Here is a 27,061-nt window from a genome sequence, read left to right as displayed (position 1 = left end):
CCAAACACCATGGAGAATGATAAATATATCGTCGTCATTACCATGGTAACCCGTGTCGTCTTTAATTGGAGGCTGAGTTTGTTTGCTGAAGCGTTTATATTGGGTTGTTTAAATGTTTGCATTTAGATTCTGCATCCAATATTTAATTGTGTTTGTGCTAATAGCATTCGTAACAACGTCTTGTTCATAGACCAGTTTGTATTTTTTAAGATTTATCAAGGGAACTCATAGAAAAAACTTTTATTTTTATAACTTTTTGTATGTGTTTTTATACAGACCTCCGTAATTCCTTAGATAGGAATTACGGAGGTCTGTGTACAGGCTAGGGTTTTCTTCCCTCACACATTATTTAATCGCAAAAGAGTGATATTCGACGTTTTACACTTTAAAAATACATTTGCACCCCAAACACAAAACCCTTAAAATAATTAAAAAAAAAAACTTAAAATAAAAAAAAAAAACAACATAAAGTATAAACCTTTTTACTCCTGGGTATTTTTGAGCAAAATTGTAAGAAAAACGGACTGAAAACAGAAACCTCTTCCCCCCCCCCCCCCCCCATTTCCCCTATTACCCAAGACGGTATGTCTTGAATTTTCCAACAATGCACTGCATGGTCTTTTCTCTCTAGCGACGGCACTGCTACAGCCTGTTGCTTACAACAGTTTTGCTTGTAATTTCCTTAAAAATACAGCTTTTTCAAATCTGGAGAGTGCCTTAGGACATCATAAAGTCTATTTGGGCATAATTGATGCTGTGCTTATGGATTTTTGCACTCTGAGGTTGATTCAATGGGATAATTCCTTGTCTGGGCTTCACCAAGTGAGAAAGGAATTTTCTATTGAATGGCTTCATACTCTCCAATGTGGAACATCTTTGCTACCCAACCTTATTCAAAGATTGTTCTCAGGCTTATTCTAGGTTCCTTGGGCCTATGTTTTGTTTGGCTTTGGGGCAAAGAGACTTATGAAAAACCCGTTATGATTATGGGGGAGGAGTTTCTTGCCTGCCTCTCTGTCAAGACGTTTCAAAGACTCCCACGATGCAGTGCAGGTATGCAATATATGACTGATAGCTGTAAAATGGGACCTGACGGAGCAAAATAAAGGTGTCTATTTGTGACTTGATCTGTGTTTGCTTGTCTTTATTTGTAGTTGGGAATTTTGTCTTTTTTGTAAGAAATGTTTCTGACAGAAATCAATATTGATATTTTGACAATTATTACATTGCTTGGATGCGCTTTTGAAGGTCTTCTATGCCTTGGATGGTTCCATGAGTATTCAGGTCTGGTGATGTTTAGTTTGCATTTCTGGCGTTTGGAGTTGGGCCTATATTTTACGGGCGTCTGGGGGCGTTATACTAGTGGAAGTGTTAAGCAAAGCATCAAACTTCTATTTGTACAATAAATTTTTGCGAGTCTTTGGAGTCATATTCGTGCCCTGTAAATTCAGCACAAACTAAGTGCGAACGAAGTATAGTTCAAACAATTGCGTTAAATGCAGTCTTGCAATAAGTAAATTGCGGTAGTTTCTTGGTGTTACGGAGCACTAGCACCAGAAACACAATGGAACAAAAGTAAAAAACAAAGAACTTAGAACGAGACAATAAAATAGAGTACAAAGGCCTTGAGCGCCAAAAGCAAAGCTCTCCGTAACACCAAGGGATACCCTAAATTGCTTCAAACACCCTCTCTTGGCGCCAGACAATACCCCCAAGGGGGAGGGGGTAAGGCTTTTATCGTTGCGCGTTCTCATTCATTCTACGCAAGCACAGGATCTCCATCAGGTGCGTTGCGAGATTTGTCGAATGACGGCGGTGGTTGTGGAGGGGGCTAGGTGTGTATGTGTGAGAGGAGAGAGTGGGGTGGATATAGGGTGCAGGCAAACTAAAAAAATTAGTTTTTAAGACAAACATGCTCCGCTTTATTGCATTACTAGAAAAACCACGTTTGTTTGATCACATGACAAGGGAGATATTAATACTAATAGCTTTGTTTTCAAACTCACAAAGGCCGAGGTGAGCTGGGGCCGAAGGTTCGCGGAAATAAGGTTACAGTGTGCTAGTCGGTCCAGTGCTTCTCGTCAAACAAACGATAACGGGAAAGAACAGAGACGCGACACAGATAAGTTAACTGATAGAAACAAACAGGAAAAAACTAAACCTAAAATCTATTTGTATTGCATCAGTTATGTCTTTTTTTACGTCATTTGTTTTATAATTTTCCGGACAGAATTCCTCATCTACTACTTTGTATCTCTAACCTCATCTACTACTTTGTATCTCTAACCATTGTTCAAATTGTACTCGACGTGTGTATTCCTTTTTTTATTTCGAATCCAGAATACGATTTATATCAAAACTATGATTTAGTTATTAGTTCACGTGTAACTTATCTATATGATGTTTATGATAAAGATAATGATGTAATCACGAGGAGGATAATAGTGACGATTATCATGATGAAGATAAGAAAGTGAAAGGTGAATATGCATCGCTTGGTTTATTGGATGGCAAACAGGCTGTAAGGACACCCCCCACACACACAAAGGGGAGGGGAGCGAGCGACGCCTGCCTAAAAACGCCTGCGAGGGAGGCTATAAGGACGAGGGAAATTGATATTGTTATCCTTTCTGTTCCGCATGCCATGTCTCTTATTCTGTCTTTGCTTACGCCTCAACCGCCAAGTGTCCATGGCGATCTTAATAATCTAGCATTCTATTTCTTTTATATTATGCTTGTGCTTAACCTCGAGACTACAAGCCTTATTTTTTAGAAGCCTTCGAGTATAAAAGGCGATATTAATTATCTAACATCCTATGGCTCTTATATCCTGTCTGTGCCTTAGCCTCGAGTCTGGTCCTGAGAGTATTATTGATATTATTCATGGTGATGCGTGTGATGCCCTTTATGGTCTAGCATTCCGTGTCTCTTGCTGAAAAGAATGTGATGGTCCGGTCCTCCCTTTCCTTTTATCGTAATCCCGATCGTTGGCATCTTATTGCCTTTTTGTCCATCCATCAACTTGCCATTTCTTTGCTGGTTGTTCATGTGGTTCCCTGTAACTTGAAGCTCGGTGGACCCATCGCTCGCTTGTTGTACAACAAGATCTAAAGATGGCCTCTGACTTGATCCGTCTGAATCTTTCTCGTCCTTATCTTCCTTACCTTCTTTACCTTCTTTCTCATCCTTCTCGTCTTTTCCTTTCTTTTCTTTTTCCTTTTCATTGTCTTCTTTATTTTTTCCCTCTTTATCTTCCTTATCCTTATCCCCTCCTTTTCCATCTTCCCCATTTTTGTCTTTTTCGTCCTTTCTTTCTTTTCCTTCTCCGTCTTTGTCTCCCTTCTCTTCCTTCTGTTCCTTTTCATTGTCTTCTTTATCTTTTCCCTTTTTATCTTCCTTATCCTTATCTTCTCCTTTTCCATCTTCCCCATTTTTGTCTTTTTCGTCCTTTCTTTCTTTTCCTTCTCCGTCTTGGTTTCCCTTCTCTACCTTGCCATGTTTGTTTTCTTTTTCTTTTCTCTCTTCTCCATCTTTACCTTTGTCCTCCTTTCCTTTGTCTTTTTCTTCTCCCTTTGTATTTTTCTCGTCTTTCTCATTGCTGCCCTTTTCTTCTTCTTTAGCTCCCTTGTCCTCTTTGCCATCTGTTTCTTCTTTCTTCTTATCGTCCTGAGTCAGATCATCAGTCCTCTGATGCACCATTGGCGGTAAACCGTTCGCATCACTAGGAGCCATCTGACTTGTTCCCTGTACTGGACTACTAGCGTCCACTGATCCTTTTACGACGCTTTGCACGCTTGGGTTTATCATATGGGACATAACATGTGCTGCCACGGCTTTAAGGTATGATTCCAGCGGGCGATTCTGTTCTTGTATCGTGCTCTGTGCTTGTTTTGGAGGGATATCTGAGATGTAGACACCTTGGTAGTTCTGCGGGCTTGTGTCTGGTACAATGTCTGGTATTTCTTCCGTCCCTAAACTTTGTTTCTGTTCCGCCGGATAGTTTTCCTTTGATTTCTCACTTGGAAATTCCGTCTGCGAGGTTCCAGCATCTGTATTCACGTTACCTTCATTGCTAATTCCAGGCACAGTCGATTCTTCAATTTTCTTCCCTAATTTTTTTGCTTGATCACTTGGGAGTTCTAGAGGCTGAAGATCTGTCTGTGACTCGGTCGCCGTTGATTCAGAGCTTGTGGAAGGTATGACCCCCAAACCCTGAGCAGACTTGCTTTGTTCAAAAGCGGGCTCAGTCAAAGCAGGACGTCCCTCAAGTCCTTTCCCTTCTGTTCCCAAAGATAACTTATTGTCGTCTGCGTGTGTGGGAGCACTGCTCAGGAGCTGAATGGGGAAGTTAACTGCAGAGTTTGGTGGCCCCAGGGCCTGGCTCACAACGTTGTTCACTGCTCCAATATCGTTACACGTTGCTTGTTGGGCACAAAATGGGTCGGGGTGATAAGCCACTGGAGCCATATCATTGGACTTTTCCTTTTGGTCACCTGAGCTCTCCGTTTCCTTAGAGACTAAAGGGGTAGCCGTATGGTCCTCTAGTTTCTGAACTTGATTGTTTTCTGTAGCAAAATCATGAGCATTTTGGTCCATTGAATATCCCGATTGAGCTTTCTTCGTGTTGATGAAGACGTTAATTGGAGTCTGCTGTCCTTTTGATTCGGAACTCGCGTCGTTCAAGCCTGCCGTTGTTCCGCTCGGCCTCGGATGGTGGACTGACACAACAACCGAAGGCCTTCCACTCGACAAGCTCGAGCTCTCATCCGCGATTTTTGAACCAGCGGTTTTACCTGGTTCGACATGTGCTTGAATCTTACTGCCGCCAAAGGAGACCTCAAGCGTCGGTCTCGCCTTGCCATCCACATTATCGTTGACTTGGCTATCGCTCTCCTTTTTGTTCCCCCCAATTTGAACTTTGACAACGTGCTTCGGGGCATCGCTGTATTGCATATCGTCGCTTTTCTCGTTACCTCCGATGTTTACATGAAACGAGGAGGAATGGTGAGAGACCTGTTTAGACTCTGTGTTGACTCCTAGAGGCTCCTGTTGTGATTGTGTCACACCCGCGAAGTCTGTAGCAGGGGGAGCCCCGGCTGTCCCAGGTCGAAGGGTCAACTTAATTGTTGGCATAAAAGATTGATGATGTTCCTCGCTGTCATTTACCGCTTGCGACATAATTCTAGCCTGCTGGGTTGCCGCGTTCGCCATCTGCCCAAAGTTACGATTCTTTAGTCGTTCCTCTACAGGGATAGGCTCTACCTCTTGCGGAGTGGAAGCGCTCTCGAACTCCTTCATATTGACCACGCCCATGTCCCCCCTACCCATATTCACGACCGTATCTTGATCAGAGAGTTTAAAAGCTGGTGAAATCAGATCGTCTTGTTTCCTGGCGCCGCAGTTGACACGCTCTGGGAGGTCACAGTTCATTCCCTTGGGGTTGAACATCAGGCCCGGTTCGCACTTCATGCGGTGGGTGTTGCCATGGTTACAGATAATAAAGCCACGGCAGTCATCGGGATCCGGAAAGGTGCCGCCATGTTTGCCCTCGCAGAAGTTGTCACGGACTACAGCAAACAAAAAACGAAAACTGGTAAGAATATGTAAATTTGATATATAATTATTCATGCCCTTCCGAAGAAGGGAATTGGAAATTCTTGGGGATAAGGGTATTCAGTACCGATTTCCGAGGGCTAAAGAAACATATTTTTCCTATTCAAACATTATAATAATAAAATAAATATGGCATTTACATAGCGCTTATACAAACCATGTTCTAAGCGCTTCACATTTAAAATCCTATCATGTATTAAGAACGTCAATTCCTGGAGAATTGAGGAACTCTAGCTTCTAGTAACATACGTTCAACAAGTCAAATTCAGGGCCTAGAAACAAAAAGATACTATCCATGTCTCGACCGGGAATCGAACCCGTTTCAGCAGACGCGCTAACACACTGGGCAACCCGTGATTCCACATTATCATCTCGCCAAATCTCAAGGTGGGGTTCCGGGACTGTGGTGTATCCCTTCCGTGTGGGAAGTATGTAAGTTTACTGAGCACAATGTAACAGGAAATCCTTTGTTTAAACGACTGAACTCGTTTGGAGCGATGAATCCCAAATGCTGGTTGTCCGTAGTAATGAGGGTTACTCTAGAACACACAGGAGGAAATTGTCATCCATAGGCTTACTTGGTGGTGTCGGCCTAACTCCTGTTCCTCCAGTGCCGGATGATGGTGGTGAAGTGGTGGGGGCAGGCGGTGCGGGCGTGGCTCCAGTAGAGGGAGAACTAGGACCGGAGCCTTCTCCTGGCGCTGGGCAAGGACATGAAAGGGTCAAACAAACTATTCAATCTACTGAGTAGTGTATACCCAGGTGGTTACACGGAAATAGACGTTGAGCATGACCCCTTAAACTCTCCCCCTAGATCCGCTACTGGCACTTTATGTGCCCTTGTCTGTGATCATTGCCGCGTGCCCTCGTGCAACCTCTCTCTACCCATATTGAAAAAAGGGACGAGAACAAGATAATTAAAGAGCTTAGATAACACTTTCTTGGTGTCCTTGACTTCTCTTAAAAGAAGACTATCCTAATATGGATCAGTCATGGTGCGAACGCTGCTCGTTCACCGGCGGTCCTTGTGGACAAACCGAACCGCGCTATCGATTGTTTAACATATAACGGCAGATAAGGTTAAAAGGAGTAATAGGAATGGTTAGAGGGAGTAATCAAACAGAGAGAGTCTGTTCTTACCCATGCCTCCTGACGGGTAGGGCGGCTTGTTACCCTGTCCCATGCATTTGATATTGTCCGGTCCGTCTGTAAAAATAAAGGAAGGACATATTAGCAGGAAAAAGTAGAAATATACTTAGAGGGAATGACCAATTGATGCCGCATTGTTCTTGTAGTTCGACTCGACCTATTAACAAAATGAAACATTTGAATATATTAGGCCAAAATGTTTAAATGTCATAGAGGGGCAATGCCCCTTCCCCAGCCCCAATATTCCCAGGCCCCCTCCCTCCCCAATAGGAGGTACAAAAAAGAACGTCCGAGGATTGATTCCCCCTTTCCCCAGTAAATACAAGGAGTGACTGAGGTTTACCCCTTCCCCCTGATTCCAACTCCCATTGGTATAAACAGACAGGTATCTAGCAAGACCCCCTGACTGAGCTTTGCCCAATTTGCTTCCTCACATCAGAATCCTCTAGCCATTACGTTATAGACATACAAGTTATAGACAGGTTTCTAGTAAGACCCATGTTCGAAGACCTAGGCATCTACACCCATGTTCGGAGACCTAGGCATCTACACCCATGTTAGGAGACCTAGGTATCTACACCCATGTTCGGAGACCTAGGTATCTAGACCCATGCTAGGAGACCTAGGTATCTAGACCCATGTTCGGGGACCTAGGTATCTAGACCCATGTTCGGGGACCTAGGTATCTGGACCCATGTTCGGAGACCTAGGTATCTAGACCCATGTTCGGAGACCTAGGTATCTAGACCCATGTTCGGAGACCTAGGTATCTAGACCCATGTTCGGAGACCTAGGTATCTAGACCCATGTTCGGAGACCTAGGTATCTAGACCCATGTTCGGAGACCTAGCTATCTAGACCCATGTTCGGAGACCTAGGCATCTACACCCATGTCCGGAGACCTAGGTATCTGGACCCATGTTCGGAGACCTAGGTATCTAGACCCATGTTCGGAGACCTAGGTATCTAGACCCATGTTCGGGGACCTAGGTATCTAGACCCATGTTCGGAGACCTAGGTATCTAGACCCATGTTCGGGGACCTAGGTATCTAGACCCATGTTCGGGGACCTAGGTATCTAGACCCATGTTCGGAGACCTAGGTATCTAGACCCATGTTCGGGGACCTAGGTATCTAGACCCATGTTCGGAGACCTAGGTATCTAGACCCATGTTCGGAGACCTAGGTATCTAGACCCATGTTCGGAGACCTAGGTATCTAGACCCATGCTAGGAGACCTAGGTATCTAGACCCATGTTCGGAGACCTAGGTATCTAGACCCATGTTCGGAGACCTAGGTATCTAGACCCATGTTCGGGGACCTAGGTATCTAGACCCATGTTCGGAGACCTAGGTATCTAGACCCATGTTCGGAGACCTAGGTATCTAGACCCATGTTCGGGGACCTAGGTATCTACACCCATGTTCGGAGACCTAGGTATCTAGAAGCATGTTCGGAGACCTAGGCATCTACACCCATGTTCGGAGACCTAGGTATCTAGACCCATGTTCGGAGACCTAGGTATCTAGACCCATGTTCGGAGACCTAGGTATCTGGACCCATGTTCGGAGACCTAGGTATCTACACCCATGTTCGGAGACCTAGGTATCTAGAACCATGTCCGGAGACCTAGGTATCTGGACCCATGTTCGGAGACCTAGGTATCTAGACCCATGTTCGGAGACCTAGGTATCTAGACCCATGTTCGGGGACCTAGGCATCTACACCCATGTTCGGAGACCTAGGTATCTAGACCCATGTTCGGAGACCTAGGTATCTAGACCCATGTTCGGAGACCTAGGTATCTGGACCCATGTTCGGAGACCTAGGTATCTACACCCATGTTCGGAGACCTAGGCATCTACACCCATGTCCGGAGACCTAGGTATCTGGACCCATGTTTGGAGACCTAGGTATCTAGACCCATGTTCGGAGACCTAGGTATCTAGACCCATGTTCGGGGACCTAGGTATCTAGACCCATGTTCGGAGACCTAGGTATCTAGACCCATGTTCGGAGACCTAGGTATCTACACCCATGTTCGGAGACCTAGGTATCTAGAAGCATGTTCGGAGACCTAGGCATCTACACCCATGTTCGGAGACCTAGGTATCTAGACCCATGTTCGGAGACCTAGGTATCTAGACCCATGTTCGGAGACCTAGGTATCTGGACCCATGTTCGGAGACCTAGGTATCTACACCCATGTTCGGAGACCTAGGTATCTAGACCCATGTCCGGAGACCTAGGTATCTGGACCCATGTTCGGAGACCTAGGTATCTAGACCCATGTTCGGAGACCTAGGTATCTAGACCCATGTTCGGGGACCTAGGCATCTACACCCATGTTCGGAGACCTAGGTATCTAGACCCATGTTCGGAGACCTAGGTATCTAGACCCATGTTCGGAGACCTAGGTATCTGGACCCATGTTCGGAGACCTAGGTATCTACACCCATGTTCGGAGACCTAGGCATCTACACCCATGTCCGGAGACCTAGGTATCTGGACCCATGTTTGGAGACCTAGGTATCTAGACCCATGTTCGGAGACCTAGGTATCTAGACCCATGTTCGGGGACCTAGGTATCTAGACCCATGTTCGGAGACCTAGGTATCTAGACCCATGTTCGGGGACCTAGGTATCTAGACCCATGTTCGGGGACCTAGGTATCTAGACCCATGTTCGGAGACCTAGGTATCTAGACCCATGTTCGGGGACCTAGGTATCTAGACCCATGTTCGGAGACCTAGGTATCTAGACCCATGTTCGGAGACCTAGGTATCTAGACCCATGTTCGGAGACCTAGGTATCTAGACCCATGTTCGGGGACCTAGGTATCTAGACCCATGTTCGGAGACCTAGGTATCTAGACCCATGTTCGGGGACCTAGGTATCTACACCCATGTTCGGAGACCTAGGTATCTAGACCCATGTTCGGAGACCTAGGCATCTACACCCATGTTCGGAGACCTAGGTATCTAGACCCATGTTCGGATACCTAGGTATCTAGACCCATGTTCGGGGACCTAGGTATCTAGACCCATGTTCGGAGACCTAGGTATCTAGACCCATGTTCGGGGACCTAGGTATCTACACCCATGTTCGGAGACCTAGGTATCTAGACCCATGTTCGGAGACCTAGGTATCTTGACCCATGCTAGGAGACCTAGGTATCTACACCCATGTTCGGAGACCTAGGTATCTAGACCCATGTCCGGAGACCTAGGTATCTGGACCCATGTTCGGAGACCTAGGTATCTAGACCCATGTTCGGGGACCTAGGTATCTAGACCCATGTTCGGAGACCTAGGTATCTACACCCATGTTCGGAGACCTAGGTATCTGGACCCATGTTCGGAGACCTAGGTATCTAGACCCATGTTCGGGGACCTAGGTATCTGGACCCATGTTCGGAGACCTAGGTATCTACACCCATGTTCGGAGACCTAGGTATCTAGACCCATGTCCGGAGACCTAGGTATCTGGACCCATGTTCGGAGACCTAGGTATCTAGACCCATGTTCGGAGACCTAGGTATCTAGACCCATGTTCGGGGACCTAGGCATCTACACCCATGTTCGGAGACCTAGGTATCTAGACCCATGTTCGGAGACCTAGGTATCTAGACCCATGTTCGGAGACCTAGGTATCTGGACCCATGTTCGGAGACCTAGGTATCTACACCCATGTTCGGAGACCTAGGCATCTACACCCATGTCCGGAGACCTAGGTATCTGGACCCATGTTTGGAGACCTAGGTATCTAGACCCATGTTCGGAGACCTAGGTATCTAGACCCATGTTCGGGGACCTAGGTATCTAGACCCATGTTCGGAGACCTAGGTATCTAGACCCATGTTCGGGGACCTAGGTATCTAGACCCATGTTCGGGGACCTAGGTATCTAGACCCATGTTCGGAGACCTAGGTATCTAGACCCATGTTCGGGGACCTAGGTATCTAGACCCATGTTCGGAGACCTAGGTATCTAGACCCATGTTCGGAGACCTAGGTATCTAGACCCATGTTCGGAGACCTAGGTATCTAGACCCATGTTCGGGGACCTAGGTATCTAGACCCATGTTCGGAGACCTAGGTATCTAGACCCATGTTCGGGGACCTAGGTATCTACACCCATGTTCGGAGACCTAGGTATCTAGACCCATGTTCGGAGACCTAGGCATCTACACCCATGTTCGGAGACCTAGGTATCTAGACCCATGTTCGGATACCTAGGTATCTAGACCCATGTTCGGGGACCTAGGTATCTAGACCCATGTTCGGAGACCTAGGTATCTAGACCCATGTTCGGGGACCTAGGTATCTACACCCATGTTCGGAGACCTAGGTATCTAGACCCATGTTCGGAGACCTAGGTATCTTGACCCATGCTAGGAGACCTAGGTATCTACACCCATGTTCGGAGACCTAGGTATCTAGACCCATGTCCGGAGACCTAGGTATCTAGATCCATGTTCGGGGACCTAGGTATCTAGAAGCATGTTCGGAGACCTAGGTATCTAGACCTATGTTCGGAGACCTAGGTATCTAGACCCATGTTCGGAGACCTAGGTATCTAGACCCATGTTCGGAGACCTAGGTATCTACACCCATGTTCGGAGACCTAGGTATCTAGACCCATGTTCGGAGACCTAGGTATCTAGACCCATGTTCGGAGACCTAGGTATCTAGACCCATGTTCGGGGACCTAGGTATCTAGACCCATGTTCGGAGACCTAGGTATCTAGACCCATGTTCGGGGACCTAGGTATCTAGACCCATGCTAGGAGACCTAGGTATCTAGACCCATGTTCGAAGACATAGGCATCTACACCCATGTTCGGAGACCTAGGTATCTAGATCCATGTTCGGGGACCTAGGTATCTAGACCCATGTTCGGAGACCTAGGTATCTAGACCCATGTTCGGAGACCTAGGTATCTAGACCCATGTTCGGAGACCTAGGTATCTAGACCCATGTTCGGAGACCTAGGTATCTAGACCCATGTTCGGAGACCTAGGTATCTTGACCCATGCTAGGAGACCTAGGTATCTAGACCCATGTTCGGAGACCTAGGTATCTAGAAGCATGTTCGGAGACCTAGGTATCTAGACCCATGTTCGGAGACCTAGGTATCTAGACCCATGTTCGGAGACCTAGGTATCTAGACCCATGTTCGGAGACCTAGGTATCTAGACCCATGCTAGGAGACCTAGGTATCTAGACCCATGTTCGGAGACCTAGGTATCTACACCCATGTTCGGAGACCTAGGTATCTAGACCCATGTCCGGAGACCTAGGTATCTAGACCCATGTTAGGAGACCTAGGTATCTAGACCCATGTTCGGAGACCTAGGTATCTACACCCATGTTCGGAGACCTAGGTATCTAGACCCATGTCCGGAGACCTAGGTATCTAGATCCATGTTCGGAGACCTAGGTATCTAGACCCATGTTCGGAGACCTAGGTATCTAGACCCATGCTAGGAGACCTAGGTATCTAGACCCATGTTCGGAGACCTAGGTATCTACACCCATGTTCGGAGACCTAGGTATCTAGACCCATGTTCGGAGACCTAGGTATCTAGACCCATGTTCGGAGACCTAGGTATCTAGACCCATGTTCGGAGACCTAGGTATCTAGACCCATGTTCGGAGACCTAGGTATCCACACCCATGCTAGGAGACCTAGGTATCTAGACCCATGTTCGGAGACCTAGGTATCTAGAAGCATGTTCGGAGACCTAGGTATCTAGACCCATGTTCGGAGACCTAGGTATCTAGACCCATGTTCGGAGACCTAGGTATCTAGACCCATGTTCGGAGACCTAGGTATCTAGACCCATGCTAGGAGACCTAGGTATCTAGACCCATGTTCGGAGACCTAGGTATCTAGACCCATGTTCGGAGACCTAGGTATCTACACCCATGTTCGGAGACCTAGGTATCTAGACCCATGTTCGGAGACCTAGGTATCTACACCCATGTTCGGAGACCTAGGTATCTAGACCCATGTTCGGAGACCTAGGTATCTAGACCCATGTTCGGAGACCTAGGTATCTAGACCCATGTTCGGAGACCTCGGTATCTAGACCCATGTTCGGAGACCTAGGTATCTAGACCCATGTTCAAAGACATAGGTATCTAGACCCATGTTCGGAGACCTAGGTATCTAGACCCATGCTAGGAGACCTAGGTATCTAGACCCATGTTCGGAGACCTAGGTATCTACACCCATGTTCGGAGACCTAGGTATCTAGACCCATGTTCGAAGACCTAGGTATCTAGACCCATGTTCGGAGACCTAGGTATCTATACCCATGTTCGGAGACCTAGGTATCTGGACCCATGTTCGGAGACCTAGGTATCTACACCCATGTTCGGAGACCTAGGTATCTAGACCCATGTTCGGGGACCTAGGTATCTAGACCCATGTTCGGAGACCTAGGTATCTAGAAGCATGTTCGGAGACCTAGGTATCTACACCCATGTTCGGAGACCTAGGTATCTAGACCCATGTTCGGAGACCTAGGTATCTAGACCCATGTTCGGAGACCTAGGTATCTAGAAGCATGTTCGGAGACCTAGGTATCTACACCCATGTTCGGAGACCTAGGTATCTAGACCCATGTTCGGAGACCTAGGTATCTAGACCCATGTTCGGAGACCTAGGTATCTAGACCCATGCTAGGAGACCTAGGTATCTAGACCCATGTTCGGGGACCTAGGTATCTAGACCCATGTTCGGAGACCTAGGTATCTACACCCATGTTCGGAGACCTAGGTATCTAGACCCATGTTCGGAGACCTAGGTATCTACACCCATGTTCGGAGACCTAGGTATCTACACCCATGTTCGGAGACCTAGGTATCTAGACCCATGTTCGGAGACCTAGGTATCTACACCCATGTTCGGAGACCTAGGTATCTAGACCCATGTTCGGAGACCTAGGTATCTAGACCCATGTTCGGAGACCTAGGTATCTAGACCCATGTTCGGAGACCTCGGTATCTAGACCCATGTTCGGAGACCTAGGTATCTAGACCCATGTTCGGAGACCTAGGTATCTAGACCCATGTTCGGAGACCTAGCGGGCTTCGAGAAAGCGCTAGGTCCTCGATCATGAGCAAAACCACTTGGATTTTCTAGCCATTAGAAGTAATAGACAAGGAGGGTTTTCCCACCTCCAGTGTTGTGTCCCGTGAACTGCACGTCTGTGATCACATTCTCGTCGTTCTTCAAAGACGGAATGGTAACCTCCTTTTGCTCCCCCGTCACCGCCGTCAGCCTCACTTTCATGGGAAAATCAAACACCCCTTGGCTTTTCCCCACGAAATAATTATCGCCGACTCGAAGTAGACACGATATATTGTTATTCTTCACCACTTCAATTCCAGCAACGGGGACTCTGATATCGAAAAGCACAAAGGTGTAATGGTATATATACAGTGGAACCTCGATTTAACGAACCTCTATATAAAGTCCACGGTATAACGAACAATTTCCTTCCTTCAGCCCAGCCAAAATTACAGTAAAACGTATGGAACAGAACCTGGATATAAGAAACCCTCGATATAAAGAACAAATTTTCCAATGCCCTTCTCACTACTTCGCTAAATCGCCTGGTTCTGCTGTATAATTATCTAGCGCTTTTATGTGTGAGCAAAAAAAGTTATCGTTTCAGAAAAAAAGTGTACCATATGCTCCTGTCCATCCCACGCCTATTGTTTTCTTCCCAGTCATCAAATAGCTAGTGTTTCTGCCATTGTAGTTCCTGTTTTCGTGTTTTCGTGTAGTTCGTGTTTTCGCGGATATAAAATCCCGAGGGCGAAGCGCAAAAACACTCCTTCTCGTGTTTTAAATAGTACATCATTCCTGGTGTTTCTGGCCTGGTTTTCATACCATACCTTTAGTAGTATTCCTAGACTTCCTGGACTTCATCATACCTGGTGTTCCTGGCCTTCATCATACCTGGTGTTCCTGGACTTTATCATACCTGGTGTTCCTGGCCTTCATCATACCTGGTGTTCCTGGACTTCATCATACCTGGTGTTCCTGGACTTCATCATACCTGGTGTTCCTGGACTTCATCATACCTGGTGTTCCTGGACTTCATCATACCTGGTGTTCCTGGCCTGCAGCTTGATGTACCAGGGGTCACTTCCAGTGAACCTCAGCATCAAGTTGCCGTCGTTTCCTGGTACCGTGGGGCAATCGATAGCGGTGAAGGTGATGTCCCAGCGCCCATCACCGGGAACGAACAAGTCAAGATCACCTGTGACATATTGACGCTTAGTAATGGCTGAAATGAGGGGTGGTATGAAAATAATCTTTGAATGATCTGCTGAGAGAGTATATTTCTCTTGGCTAACCTCGCCTGCAGGATGGTAAACGTTGCATAAAGGCGGGTGAATAGACAGGAACAGTTAGACATTTTTACACCAATTTTATTATTGGGTCTGTATGCATGGTAAAGTTGTCTTCCCACACAGCCCCGTACTTCATCAAATTATAATATTATAGAATATTGTTCGGGCTGCTGGTGGCAGAATTTTGTTTTCGCTTTAGGAGCCCTAGTCCTGCTAGTCGCTTTCTGATCTTTATAACATTTTTTTAAGCAAAAATAAATTTGAAATAAAGACCTATGGCCCCTAGAAGCTTACCTTGTTTGCAGCCACCACACAAGTCATGAACCACGCCCTTTAGTGTCCCGGTGACGGGATCCGACCCCGACCCTTTGCCGGAACCCTTGATCTCCAGGCACATGCCACACCCAAGACTTCCCTGGAAATCTTCATACCCTGCAGCCACCCTGATCCATCCAGGCTGACTGGCCAGCGGTGACAGAGGGTCTAGGGAGCATGCGCCGCCCCCTGGGTACTCGCCATAGTACGTAGCCTTGAATGTTATAAAACATAAAAGTAGCCATATTGAGAGATCATTTTTAAATGATCTCTCAAAACTTAAAAGTGTGTAGTCGTTTTGAGTGTAGCCTCACTAGCTTTTGTTCTGTGAGAAGTGTTGCAATAAAGACACTGCTGAGGCCAATAAATTCGTAAGATTGTTGATACTCATATTCATAGTTATTCTATTGTTCAGATCGAATCAGCGAATACGACTTAGGGAAGCGCTTCCCCCCCCCCCTCCCCCCATACTCCCCCTTTCCCGAGTGAAGCCGTACATACCTCCCCTTTTGAGGTCTTCTTATACCTACTGTACACAGCCTGGGCGTGAGGAAGGCCCGTGCCACTCCGTCGAAACCGGCCCAACACCCGGCCCTATATAAAAGAAATTGCCATGAGATCGGAAGCACAGGATCCCCGCCAATCAATATAATACCCGGCCTCATGCACATTACACTAGGTAACGCTCAACACCCAGCCCTATGGAAATCACAGGATATCCGCCAATCAATATAATACCCGGCCTCATGCACATTACACTAGGTAACGCTCAACACCCAGCCCTATGGAAATCACAGGATCTCCGCCAATCAATATAATACCCGGCCTCATGCACATTACACTAGGTAACGCCCAACACCCAGCCCTATGGAAATCACAGGATCTCCGCCAATCAATGTAATACCCGGCCTCATGCACATTACACTAGGTAACGCCCAACACCCAGCTCTATGGAAATCAAAGGATCTCCGCCAATCAATGTAATACCCGGCCTCATGCACATTACACTAGGTAACGCCCAAAACCCAGCCCAACATACATAAAGATCATCAGATCGAAAGCACAGGAACCCCGTCAATCCATAAAATACCAGCCCTCATAAGATCCAAAACACAGGAACCCCGCCCCCAAACCGGCTCTCATTTGGGGATATTTTGAAAAACTTATTTTTAAATTCTATTTTAAATTTAGAAATCCTTTGTGTGCAAAGGGAAGAGATGTGCTGGGTCGGCTTGAACGGTCTCACTTACTTTAATGTGTGCTTATGATATTTTTATCGTATTTGAGCAAATGTGCTCTTTATAAATGACTTATAAAGAACCCATCCCAACTGCATTAAAATGATGATCATTCAAAACCTATTTTGTGGTGAGCTTTTAACACTGCGTTTTTCCCTAAGTAGGATGAATGATGCCAATTTTCTAAACAGTACCTGTACTTCAAAGAAGAGAACCGCGGAGACGAGAATGAATGCGAAAGCATAGAGCTTGCACATGGCTTGGGTTGATGTCACGTGACCCCTAACGACTTATGGTTTATCTGATGAACAAACAAAAAAGACAATAAGCTTAGGGCGCATTTTTCGCGAGCCATCTTAACGAAATTAGTCTTCAGAGCTCCAAACGTAGCTATTATAATCTCTAGAGATCAGTTTTATCTCCCTCCCGTGGTGCGCGAAGTATTTTCTACCTCCCTTTTCTTCAGCTTGTTGCGTTTGCTATGCGGGCTATTCCCGGAGGTCTGTTGTACGAATGATATGCGGGCTATCCCCTGGAGGTCCCTTGTACGAATGATACAAACGCGAGAAGCGCTTTAGTCAATCTCAGGTTTTGACAGAATATCTTCATCTGTAGAAGTTTGAAGAATCCTGGTATTATTCAAGGTGATAAGCCCTTCTTTTTATCTTTCGACATAAGGCAAAATCGTTAATTCTAAAGAAGCAAATTAAGAAATAAACCCTTTATACGGACTAAAAAAGAATTATCAAAACTCGATGTACTGTAGAACGGCTTGCTGTCAAATACGCGGATTCCTTAATGAAGTTTTTCCCTAACGTTATACCCGTGATCAAAACTGTTTTATATGGGTACCAAGCCCATAAACCCTATCAGAAGTATTCAATTCGACTTACGATTTGATTTCGCTCTGGTAAGGGTATTTTCTTTATCTTGCTCCTCCACTGCGACCGTGAATCAACATGACAGAGGCCGACTGTTAAATGTTTGATTTTGTTGTGTTGTGGAGCAAATGGAAGGGTCAAGAGTTCTACCCTCTTGAGTGGTCCACCTGTATAATCTAGCCTTCGGATAAGACGGTCGCGACCGACTTTCCGAACTAGGTCAAAGGCCATTGTTTAGTCATGACTCTAGTTATAACATGATAATCATGTAATTTCGAAGGAAAATTATCTGGAAAATGTGTGATTTTGTTTCAAGCAACAAATATGACGATAACCATAGGGGGAAAGGGGGGGGGGGGGGGTTCCTACAGCATGTGGTGACCCTGTTAGTGCGAGTATCGTAGCATGTGTTAACTGCCAGACGGCAGGTGCAAGACAGCCTATTCCGCCGCGTTTAGTCGTCAAGCATGATAGCACTATACGAGCCCACGACAACATTGGCAAGGAAGGACAAATCAAGATCAATTCTAACTGGGAATCGAGCGATTTTCAACAAGAGGAGACAAAGATATTGTACCAGGAAGTCTGCGGAATTGGCTCTAGTATCATTAAAAAGCTTAAAATATTATGTGTGGTGTTTTCATTAAAACATCTTTTGGACGCAGTGTAAAATCATCATAGCACACGATTGCTTGGCCGTTTGCTGCTTGAGGTTCTATTGAATTCACTCATAATTCAATTGTATGGACAGAAACACTGGCACATTTGTCCTGTTGTTTTTATACTTTATCCTTTTTTCATCAACGTGCTACCAGTCACGCGCTACCAGTTGACAAGGTTAGCGTACCACGCCCATTTTTCATAAACAATAAATAGCAACCACTGGAAGGGTATTCATTTGTGCGACATATGCAAAACAAATAGTCTGAAATCGACATTCTAGGGGACCCAGGGCAACGCGGAAACCGGAAGCGGGAGTACGTTAACGCGGAGACCGGAAGCGGGAGTACGTTCACGCGGAGACCGGAAGCGGGAGAATGTTAACGCGGAGACCGGAAGCGGGAGTACGTGCGAACTCCGCGTCGCCCTGGGTCCCCGTAAATGGAAATCGGAGAATAAAAAATCGCGCCAAAAAAGCAGTCCAATAACACGAGTATAGCTGCAGAACAATATATATTTTTTTTTTGCTGAAAACAATTACATGATACATAATTTTGTCTAAGAATATTTACACAAATTTTGTACTCTTAAAAAAACATATCTAAAAAGAACTCTATATAAACTCTTTATGAAAAAGCTATTTACAGGCATGTACATACCATAAACTCTATTAAAAATTATTACACTTTAAAGTTTACATTCTTCATAATTCTCCTTGCTAAAACTCTTCATTTACAGCTTTGTTAAAGTAATAAATAATACAATCGGCAATTTGTACTTGAACAGTGCTTGTGCCATCAAAGTCTACTTAGGTTAAGGATTTGATTTTGCAAGATCTGTTCCTCGCATTTTCTCCACTTCGTCGATCATGAACTTTAGTGGTTCACTTGGCTGCTCATACACCACCTTCGTCATCAGAATCTGACAAAAGAGATATCTGCTTGATATCAATAAGCTTTTCCTTTTTTGGGGGTTATTTTTTACCCAACATTTGGCCATAGCTTGTACAGAGGACTGATTAGGGAACATGATGATGTGTCTGATGTTGAACAACCCTGTCATGTGGTCACCACCAACAGCACAGCAGAAGAACCATATGGATCAAAGGAGTGAATAAGCATATTCAAGCATAAATCGTTTATGGATTTATTGAAACCTTGATAGTTTTATTCAAATAATTTTGATCTTTGTCTTTATCACTTTGCATGTTTTATAGACATGGCATAAAACATTTCTAACAAGTCATCATCCTCGGGGACCCTGGGCATCGCGGAGATCGGCGCACAGAGATTAAGCAAAAAAGAAAGAGGAGTGAAAGATGCCCTGGGCAACTGCTCTGTAAAATCTATTTCTAAAAACTGCAGCAAACTCACCCTCTGATTGGTCTCATTAGGGACCAATCAGAGCGCTCCTTATTTAATAAGAAAAGCGGATAGACCTCATGCGTAGTAACACTTCACAAACACCTCTAAACTGCTAAATAACAAAGTCTACAGTACTTTGTTAGCTAAAAGCATCACAATCAGATTTTGCCTGAATTCTGCAAAGGGTTGCGTGAGCAGGTAGAAACTTGGCCACAATAACTGATCATTCTGAAATAGCAGGTAATATGCCTTCTGCATACATTGGGGAATGCCCTGATATCGATAGGATAATCGAAGAGTGGACCACCGACTTCCAAATTATTTATCTCGTTAGAAATGAACGATTGTGTGCATCATTGCGACACGAAATATACTAAAGAAATGCCATAGTACTTCTAGTCTATGACTCATTTTAAATGCAAACCATTTCTCGATTGGAATGATTTTGTACATCAAAGGTTAATTAAATAAACAGTTCAAGTAAAATCCTTAAAACTTGACTCAACCCTTGAATTATCAGCCTTTCAACAGAATTTTCAAAACATTGTTTGTTATGTTTAGCATATAGTTTTTCTTTTCCCACTTGAAATGTAAATTACGAGACTGTTTTTTACACTCTCTGTCAATAAGTGATGGTTCTAATTGGAAAAAGGTGCAAGGTCAAGTCAGGCGACTAACTTGATTAGAAATCCTTTTTAGAAATAGCTTTTACAGAGCAGTTGCCCAGGGCATCTTTCACTCTCCCTGTGTGCCCGATCTCCACGACGGCCTGGGTCCCCAAGGGTGACCAGTAATTAGCGCAACTCAGCAGCAGGTGTGTCGGTACCCAGCCCCCCCCCCCCCCCACCACCACCATGGCTGGACACTCCTTATAAAATGATGTTCATTTGTTGTTGTGAACAACTGACAAACAATCAAAATATTATCCTCATCTCAGCAAGTGCAAATGTTTTTTGGAAAAAGTTATTACTTCTTTAAACATGGCCTTAGCTAGGCAGGGACTTTTTTTTCATGTCCTTTAAAATTCAGTGCAGAACTCACTTGTTTCCAAAATTTTGATAATGCTCGTTACGTGTTAGAAGAAAGACAGTTTAATTTGAGAGGATCGGGTTAACATGGATCCCTTTATCATTTGGGAGAACCGTTATCTGCTCTTAAATAACCGACGTACCTCCATCAGTAACAAGGCATGGCTTTCCTCCAAGTATTTCCAAGCTTTGGCGTGCGGTTCTTGTAGTGCGGGAATATACCCAACTTCCTCTGGTTGTATGGCTGTTTTCAAAGCTTCTAACATCCCTTTCCCAATCTCTCTGCATTCATCTAGGGTATAACGTCTACTAAACAAGTCTACAGGTAGAACTGAATCCTCTGTTCGCTTCTCTTCCGACTGTTTTTCTGCGCTTTCTGCGCTTTCTGCGCTTTCTGTTTTTTCTTGTTTATCCGCCATTTTATACTTGTGAATTGTTGCTCGACCCAGGCGCCAACAGTTGGCAGAGCCTGCGCTTGCTGCGAGGAACGCCTGGGCAAAAGCCATTTTTTAGGCTGAACCTTTTGTATCCTGAAAAAAAAATGCTGAAATTTATTCTTATAGTAAACAAACAAGGGCACACAAGATTATCACAATATTATGAGTATACTAAGATAGAAGACAGAGTCAGTTTAGAGGCGGAGATCATAAGAAAGTGCCTCGCACGAAGCGAGAATCAGGTACAATCATGGTCGATCTTGTCACATCTCATTTGGATAGATTTTACTCGTTTGTTCTACTGCAGTGCTCATTCATCGAATACCAGAACTTCAAAGCAGTCTACAGAAGATACGCATCCTTGTATTTTATCATAGGGATCGATTCAACAGAGGTGAGGGACCCAGTGAATATGTTGATTCATTTCTCATCTACTGTATTTTGCCATCCGTCTCTGATGTGAGCTTAACATTTTTAGATTTTCAGAGGTTAGCATCGAAGCTCCGTAAATAATTCTGAATCACTTCAGGTTATTGTGTTTTCTCTGTAATTCTTTTGATATATGTGGGAGTGTTCATTATTTATGGCCGAGGGGGGTCGGTTCCCACATTTTTTTGGAAAGGGTTTATGCAGGCATTGAATTGAACCAAAAAATCCACTTTTTTTAAAACAAAATTGCCCTTGGATTAAGAAGATTAGATAAATATTTTAGTATTTGCATTTTATTTTACCAGAATGAGCTTGGTATTATGGAATTCATTCACAACTTTGTGGAAATCTTGGACAGATATTTTGAGAGTGTGGTAAGTACTCAGTTCCCCGGAATACAAACTGCTCATCACACTTCTATTTTACGCTTCTGTGCAATCAACATTCCTACAATACATTTATCTCTATTCTCTAATTCAAGCAAGTAATTAAAAGGATGTTAAATCAGATATCATTGATCACTTCACTTCACTCACTTCACTAAATTGCACAACCTATTTTACAATATGTCAGTGCGCAGCGTGGAAGGCCTCTGGGCAGCCTCTCATGTCAATTACAGACTGTGGAAGGTTGTTCCACAGTCTCAGTGCACGGGGGAAAAAACTATATTTATATATGTCAGTTCTAGCGTTAGGAATAGTATAGAATTCAGAGTGTTGAGTGCGGGGCAAGGCGCGAGAGGGTTTCCTCAGATCTTCGAGTGGCAGGATAGAGGCATTATTTAGGCCACTGTTTAGGAGCACCAATGATGAGGTGCACCTGCGGTCTTCAAATGGCTGCCAACCCAGTTCGGAAAGGTGGTGCGTCATTGTGCCGGGTTGAAGGAGAAGTAGTCTGCCGTAACAAAGCGTGCTGTGCGCCTCTGGACTTTCTCGATCTCAATGATGAGCTTGCTGGTATGCGGGTCCCAGATAGTACTTGCATATTCCAACAGCAGCCTAACGAGGCCTACGTAGGCTGTTTCCTTCGCTTTCGTGTCGCAAAAGTGCAGGTTCCGCCTAAGTAGGCCTAGGATCTTGTTTGTCTTGCTCACTGTTTCAGCAACGTGTCTGTTCCATCGGAGGTCCCTTGTTATTGTGACTCCGAGGTACTTTATTTCCTCAACAAAGTCCAGGGCCACACCTTCTAGATAGTACAGGTGGTCGATGTTGTTTCTGGTCTTCCTTGAGATGCTGATCATGTTACACTTGGTTGCTTGGAAGCTCATGGACCACTGGTCAGCCCAGGACGCGAGTCTCGATATGTCTCGCTGTAGCTCTTTGCAATCCTCTCGTGATCTAATAGTGCGGTAACAAATACAGTCGTCTGCAAAGAGTCTGATCTCGGACCATACAGATTCTTGTATGTCATTTATAAACAGGCTAAACAGGACTGGGCCAAGGACAGTACCTTGGGGCACACCTGATGTAACCCACGTCCAGCTTGACTTTGCCCTATTGACACCCCGCTGGTACCGCTCACACAAAAAGGCATCAATCCATTTCAAGGTTTGGCCACCGATTCCATAGCTGTATAGTTTGGACTTGAGCCGTTCGTAGGGGACACTGTCAAAAGCTTTCGCAAAGTCTAACACAAAGGCGTCGGTTTGTAAGCCACGGTCCAAGGTTGAGGCCCAGTCGTTTATGACAAAACACAGTTGTGTCACACAACTGTGCTTTTTCCTGAAGGCATGCTGGCGGTCAGACAAGATCTGGTGAGCTTCTAGGTGTCGATTTATGTGCGAGCACACAATGTGTTCTAGTATCTTGCAAATAACGCTAGTAAGAGGAATTGGACGATAGATTGAGGCGAGAGATCTGTCGCCTTTCTTGTGTATAGGGCATACATTCGCAATACGCCACTCCCGGAGCAGGTTGCCGGCGTCCAGGGGCTTCTGGAAGATCTGTTTTAATATTGGCGAGATCACCGGTGCACACTCCTTTAGCACGCGTGGATGGAAACCATCAGGGCCAGCTGCTTTTGATGACTTGAGACCCGCAAGTAACTTGCGAACTCCCTCCTCTGGGGGAATCTGCGCTTGAGTAATGGTATCGAGACAGTATCTTTATCGGAGAAATTTTCCCGGAAGTGCTTGTTTAGCATTTCCGACTTTCCAATGTAAAGTAAAGATAAAGTATCATTACTACAATTTTGATAGTTATTTTGGATTTTTTTCCATTTCAGTGGACTTTGAATTCGAATTCAGGGTCAGGCTTTTATACTTGGTATATTTGGTTTTTATTGGACCCCTGTCATTTTTATAGCTTGAGACCCCCTGGCCATCTTATAATTGAAACTCGACTAAAATGATAAACTGATTATAATTGCTTAGTGCAATGGTTATTAGATATAGTAGTCTTCATACACTAAGGCTGCACTAAATTCTGCTTTGTTTTGCAGTGTGAGCTGGATGTATCCTTTGTATATTATGCTGATGCAATTATGATTTATATTCAGATGCAATACCAGGATTTTCTGAAAAGGGGGGGTCGAGGGGTGCACAGTCAATTATATTATTTGGATTAATGGCATAATATTTGACAAAAAGCAACATTTTGTCCAGCGGTGCGGGCCTGGTATGAATGCGCACAAGTACATCTAAAAGCAAAACAATAGTTTTTTTTTTCGGTGTCAGAAGAAAAAAGGGGCGGCGGAAGGGGAGGGCAGGGGGGAAAGTTGGGGGCACTTTATTGAGCGGATTTTTCTTTAGATAAATATTAACGTTTTTTAAACCAACAGGTTTCAAGCGGTATATATGCAACCGACAACAAATTTGTTGAACAGTTTAAAATCCCTGCATTCTTTTAAATAGGATTTAGAGCCACCACCCAATTCTCCCCCCTGAAACCACCACCCACCCCTCCCCCCAACTTTCCCCCCCCCATTTATGGGACCACTCCGCCGCCCCTGGAAAAATTCACACATCAACTGATATAGATTGAGGTACATGAATCATTGAGTATGAATCATTTTGGTGTACTGTTATGACATAGTTTCGTCACACAAACAGCTTTTATCTCATCACTTTCTTGACTTGCCTTACATTAGATAATGTTTAACATCGACAAGGTTCATATGCTTCTAGACGAGATGGTTATGAATGGGCATATTGTGGAAACAAACAAAAACAGAGTCCTGGCCCCGGTCACTGAGCTAGACCGGCTAGCAAGCTAGCCATTGGGATACCTGTGGGCACAGGGGGATCATGAACAGGCATATTGTGGAAACAAACAAAAACAGAGTCCTGGCCCCGGTCACTGAGCTAGACCGGCTAGCAAGCTAGCCATTGGGATACCTGTGGGCACAGGGGGATCATGAACAGGCATATTGAAGAAACAAACAGAAACAGAGTCCTGACCCTGACACCCATCACTGAGCCAGACAGGCTAGCAAGCTAGCCATTGGGATACCTGTGGGCACAGGGGGATCATGAACAGGCATATTGAAGAAACAAACAGAAACAGAGTCCTGGCACCCATCACTGAGCCAGACCGGCTAGCAAGCAAGCCATTGGGATACCTGTGGGCACAGGGGGATCATGAACAGGCATATTGAAGAAACAAACAGAAACAGAGTCCTGGCACCCGTCACTGAGCCAGACCGGCTAGCAAGCTAGGTATCAGGATAGCTGTGGACACAAGAACAATAGAAGAATAGATTCTTGCCACCCCTTTAAGGGCAGCTGTCATTGAGATATCTGTGGGGACAGGGAGAAAGCGAACAAGAACTGAGTCCTGTAAACTGTCACTGAATTAGGTTGACTAGCAAGCCAGGCATCAGGAAACCTGTGTAAACAGGGAGGCCATGAATGGGACTAAAAAATGTTTGAACCTAAACTTTACTAAAAGTGCTTGAAATGAGGTTATTTTCTAAAAAAAGTAAAATACCAAAAAACCATTGGCAAAATATCAAATTTATATTTTAATAAAATATTAAATTATTTCTCCAAATGTAAATAATTTGTTGAGAGGGTCAATTTAGCTTTTTTTCCTTGTGCGCATGGGATATTTCCAAGAAGAGAAAATATCAGGGTCTTTTTCTCGCTTGTGTCTCTTGTGAATTAGCGTGTTGCTATAGTAGTATGGTAATTTCGTCATCATGCACAGCACACTGTAACCTAGCTATAATATATTGCCGCCTTTAGCATTTTGTTCTCCTGTTCTCTGTCGTGTCCCTGCATATGAAATCTTTGATTTAGCCGCCTATAGCCGTTTGCTCACCAGTGCTCAGTTGCGCATGTACATATCTTTTGTACTCAGAAAAAAACTATTTTGAAATGTGAGCGATCTAAAAAAGGTTCATGTGCTTTTAAGAGAGAAAGTGGAATATTTAGGCGTTCATATTATCAAACTTGCATCGCCATCCATGCCCATACCCAAGATTTTGCTTGGAGGGGGGGGGGGGTGAAATCCGAAAAAGTAGACAAAATTTTTCAGGGGGGGGGAGGAACACCCCCGAAAAAACAAATAGAGATTTTTTTATGCCTTTGCAGTATCTCCATGGGACGTTTGTTATCGGATTTGGATACATACCAGAGTGATCTAACTTATGCTTTATCGTTTTGTTTACAAATAGCACGTCTATTGGGAACCGAAAGTGGACCTGTTTTGGGAGGTGCGCTCGCACCTACTGCACTGGCCTGCCATCGGGGGCGGCATAGAGAGGGTACCGGCCTCAGTCGAGGTGTTATGTCTCTTTTGCCGGTTTCTTGCGCGCAGCATGACTCCAGACTCGGTACGCAATTATTTAAGTGGCGTTAAGCTTTTACATGTTATACTGGGGGCCGAGGTCACTCATTTTACTAGTTACGAAATTAAGATTACTCTAAAGGGCATCCAGCGCCAGGCCAAGCATGTACCGTGCGCCGCCTGTCACTCCTGCCTTGCTACAGGCCTTAGCTTCTACTTGTGATTCTTCATGTACAGAGGACATCGTCACTCTATGCGCGTTCAGTTTTACTTTCTTTTTATTCGCTCGTGTTTCTAACATAGTTGCGAGGTCCGTGCGCGCCTTCGATCCAGAAATCAATCTATGTCGGGGGGATATCGTAGATACCCCGTCCGGTTTACTTGTTTACTTTCGAGTTACAAAGACTATTCAGTTTGGTAAGCGGGTGCTTACGCTTCCGTTGTTGCGCATCCCGGGATTACGGTTATGCCCGGTTTTTCTGTCCAGACTTATGCGCGTTCGGATTCCTGCCCCGCCTCATAGCCCCGCCTTCGCTATGCGTGATAGCGCAAGGCGTTTGTACCCCCTCACCAAGACTCATTTCGTGTCGGAACTGCGGCGACGTCTCGCAGCGGTAGGGGTCCCTCATGCCCATTCTTACAGAGGTCATTCGTTTCGTAGGGGTGCTACAACTTGGGCCTTTCATTTAGGGATTTCTGGTGAATTCATTCAGGTATTCGGGGATTGGGCCTCGGACGCATACAGAGGATATCTGGAATTCTCTATGCCGTGCAAACTGTCAGTGGCTGATCAGATGCGTAGTTATTTTTCAGGGCGTTGGTGCCTACATTCCTAGCCTTAGTTTGGC

At 45.0% G+C, this 27,061-nt stretch overlaps 3 protein-coding genes across 7 annotated transcripts; 1 reads left to right on the top strand and 2 right to left on the bottom strand.

Annotated features, from left to right (window-relative positions):
- Nucleotides 1-2,210: 2,210 nt before the first annotated feature.
- LOC5509740 lies at nt 2,211-17,729 on the bottom strand. The gene is made up of 9 exons (XM_048730332.1): nt 17,581-17,729; nt 16,882-16,988; nt 15,951-16,043; nt 15,429-15,663; nt 14,887-15,040; nt 13,950-14,173; nt 6,754-6,819; nt 6,192-6,314; nt 2,211-5,567 (listed from the first exon to the last, which is right to left on the bottom strand). The coding sequence occupies exons 2-9, from the start codon at nt 16,942-16,944 to the stop codon at nt 2,878-2,880; spliced, it is 3,648 nt and encodes a 1,215-aa protein (XP_048586289.1). The 5' UTR covers nt 16,945-16,988; nt 17,581-17,729; the 3' UTR covers nt 2,211-2,877.
- A 995-nt stretch (nt 17,730-18,724) lies between these two features.
- LOC5509713 lies at nt 18,725-21,126 on the bottom strand. Of its 3 annotated transcripts, none has more exons than XM_032378660.2 (2): nt 20,764-21,126; nt 18,725-19,165 (listed from the first exon to the last, which is right to left on the bottom strand). In XM_032378660.2, exons 1-2 carry the CDS (start codon nt 21,124-21,126, stop codon nt 19,124-19,126), a joined length of 405 nt encoding a protein of 134 aa, XP_032234551.2. In that variant the 3' UTR covers nt 18,725-19,123. The 3 variants fall into 3 exon arrangements, with proteins under 3 accessions (XP_032234551.2, XP_032234550.2, XP_048586285.1); XM_032378659.2 differs by having other exon boundaries at nt 18,725-19,149; XM_048730328.1 differs by lacking the exon at nt 18,725-19,165 and adding an exon at nt 19,185-19,283.
- Nucleotides 21,127-21,161: 35 nt separating this feature from the next.
- LOC5509741 (AP-4 complex subunit sigma-1) lies at nt 21,162-25,567 on the top strand. Of its 3 annotated transcripts, none has more exons than XM_048730331.1 (6): nt 21,162-21,299; nt 21,365-21,451; nt 21,792-21,860; nt 23,926-23,937; nt 24,574-24,686; nt 24,911-25,567. In XM_048730331.1, exons 1-6 carry the CDS (start codon nt 21,162-21,164, stop codon nt 24,921-24,923), a joined length of 432 nt encoding a protein of 143 aa, XP_048586288.1. In that variant the 3' UTR covers nt 24,924-25,567. The 3 variants fall into 3 exon arrangements, with proteins under 3 accessions (XP_048586288.1, XP_048586287.1, XP_001630200.2); XM_048730330.1 differs by having other exon boundaries at nt 24,574-24,629; nt 24,739-24,980; XM_001630150.3 differs by having other exon boundaries at nt 24,574-24,980.
- Nucleotides 25,568-27,061: the final 1,494 nt, after the last annotated feature.

The sequence above is a fragment of the Nematostella vectensis genome, chromosome 7 (genome assembly GCF_932526225.1).
Source record: "Nematostella vectensis chromosome 7, jaNemVect1.1, whole genome shotgun sequence".
NCBI lineage: Eukaryota > Metazoa > Cnidaria > Anthozoa > Actiniaria > Edwardsiidae > Nematostella > Nematostella vectensis.
This window is presented reverse-complemented; position numbering and strand designations above follow the sequence as displayed.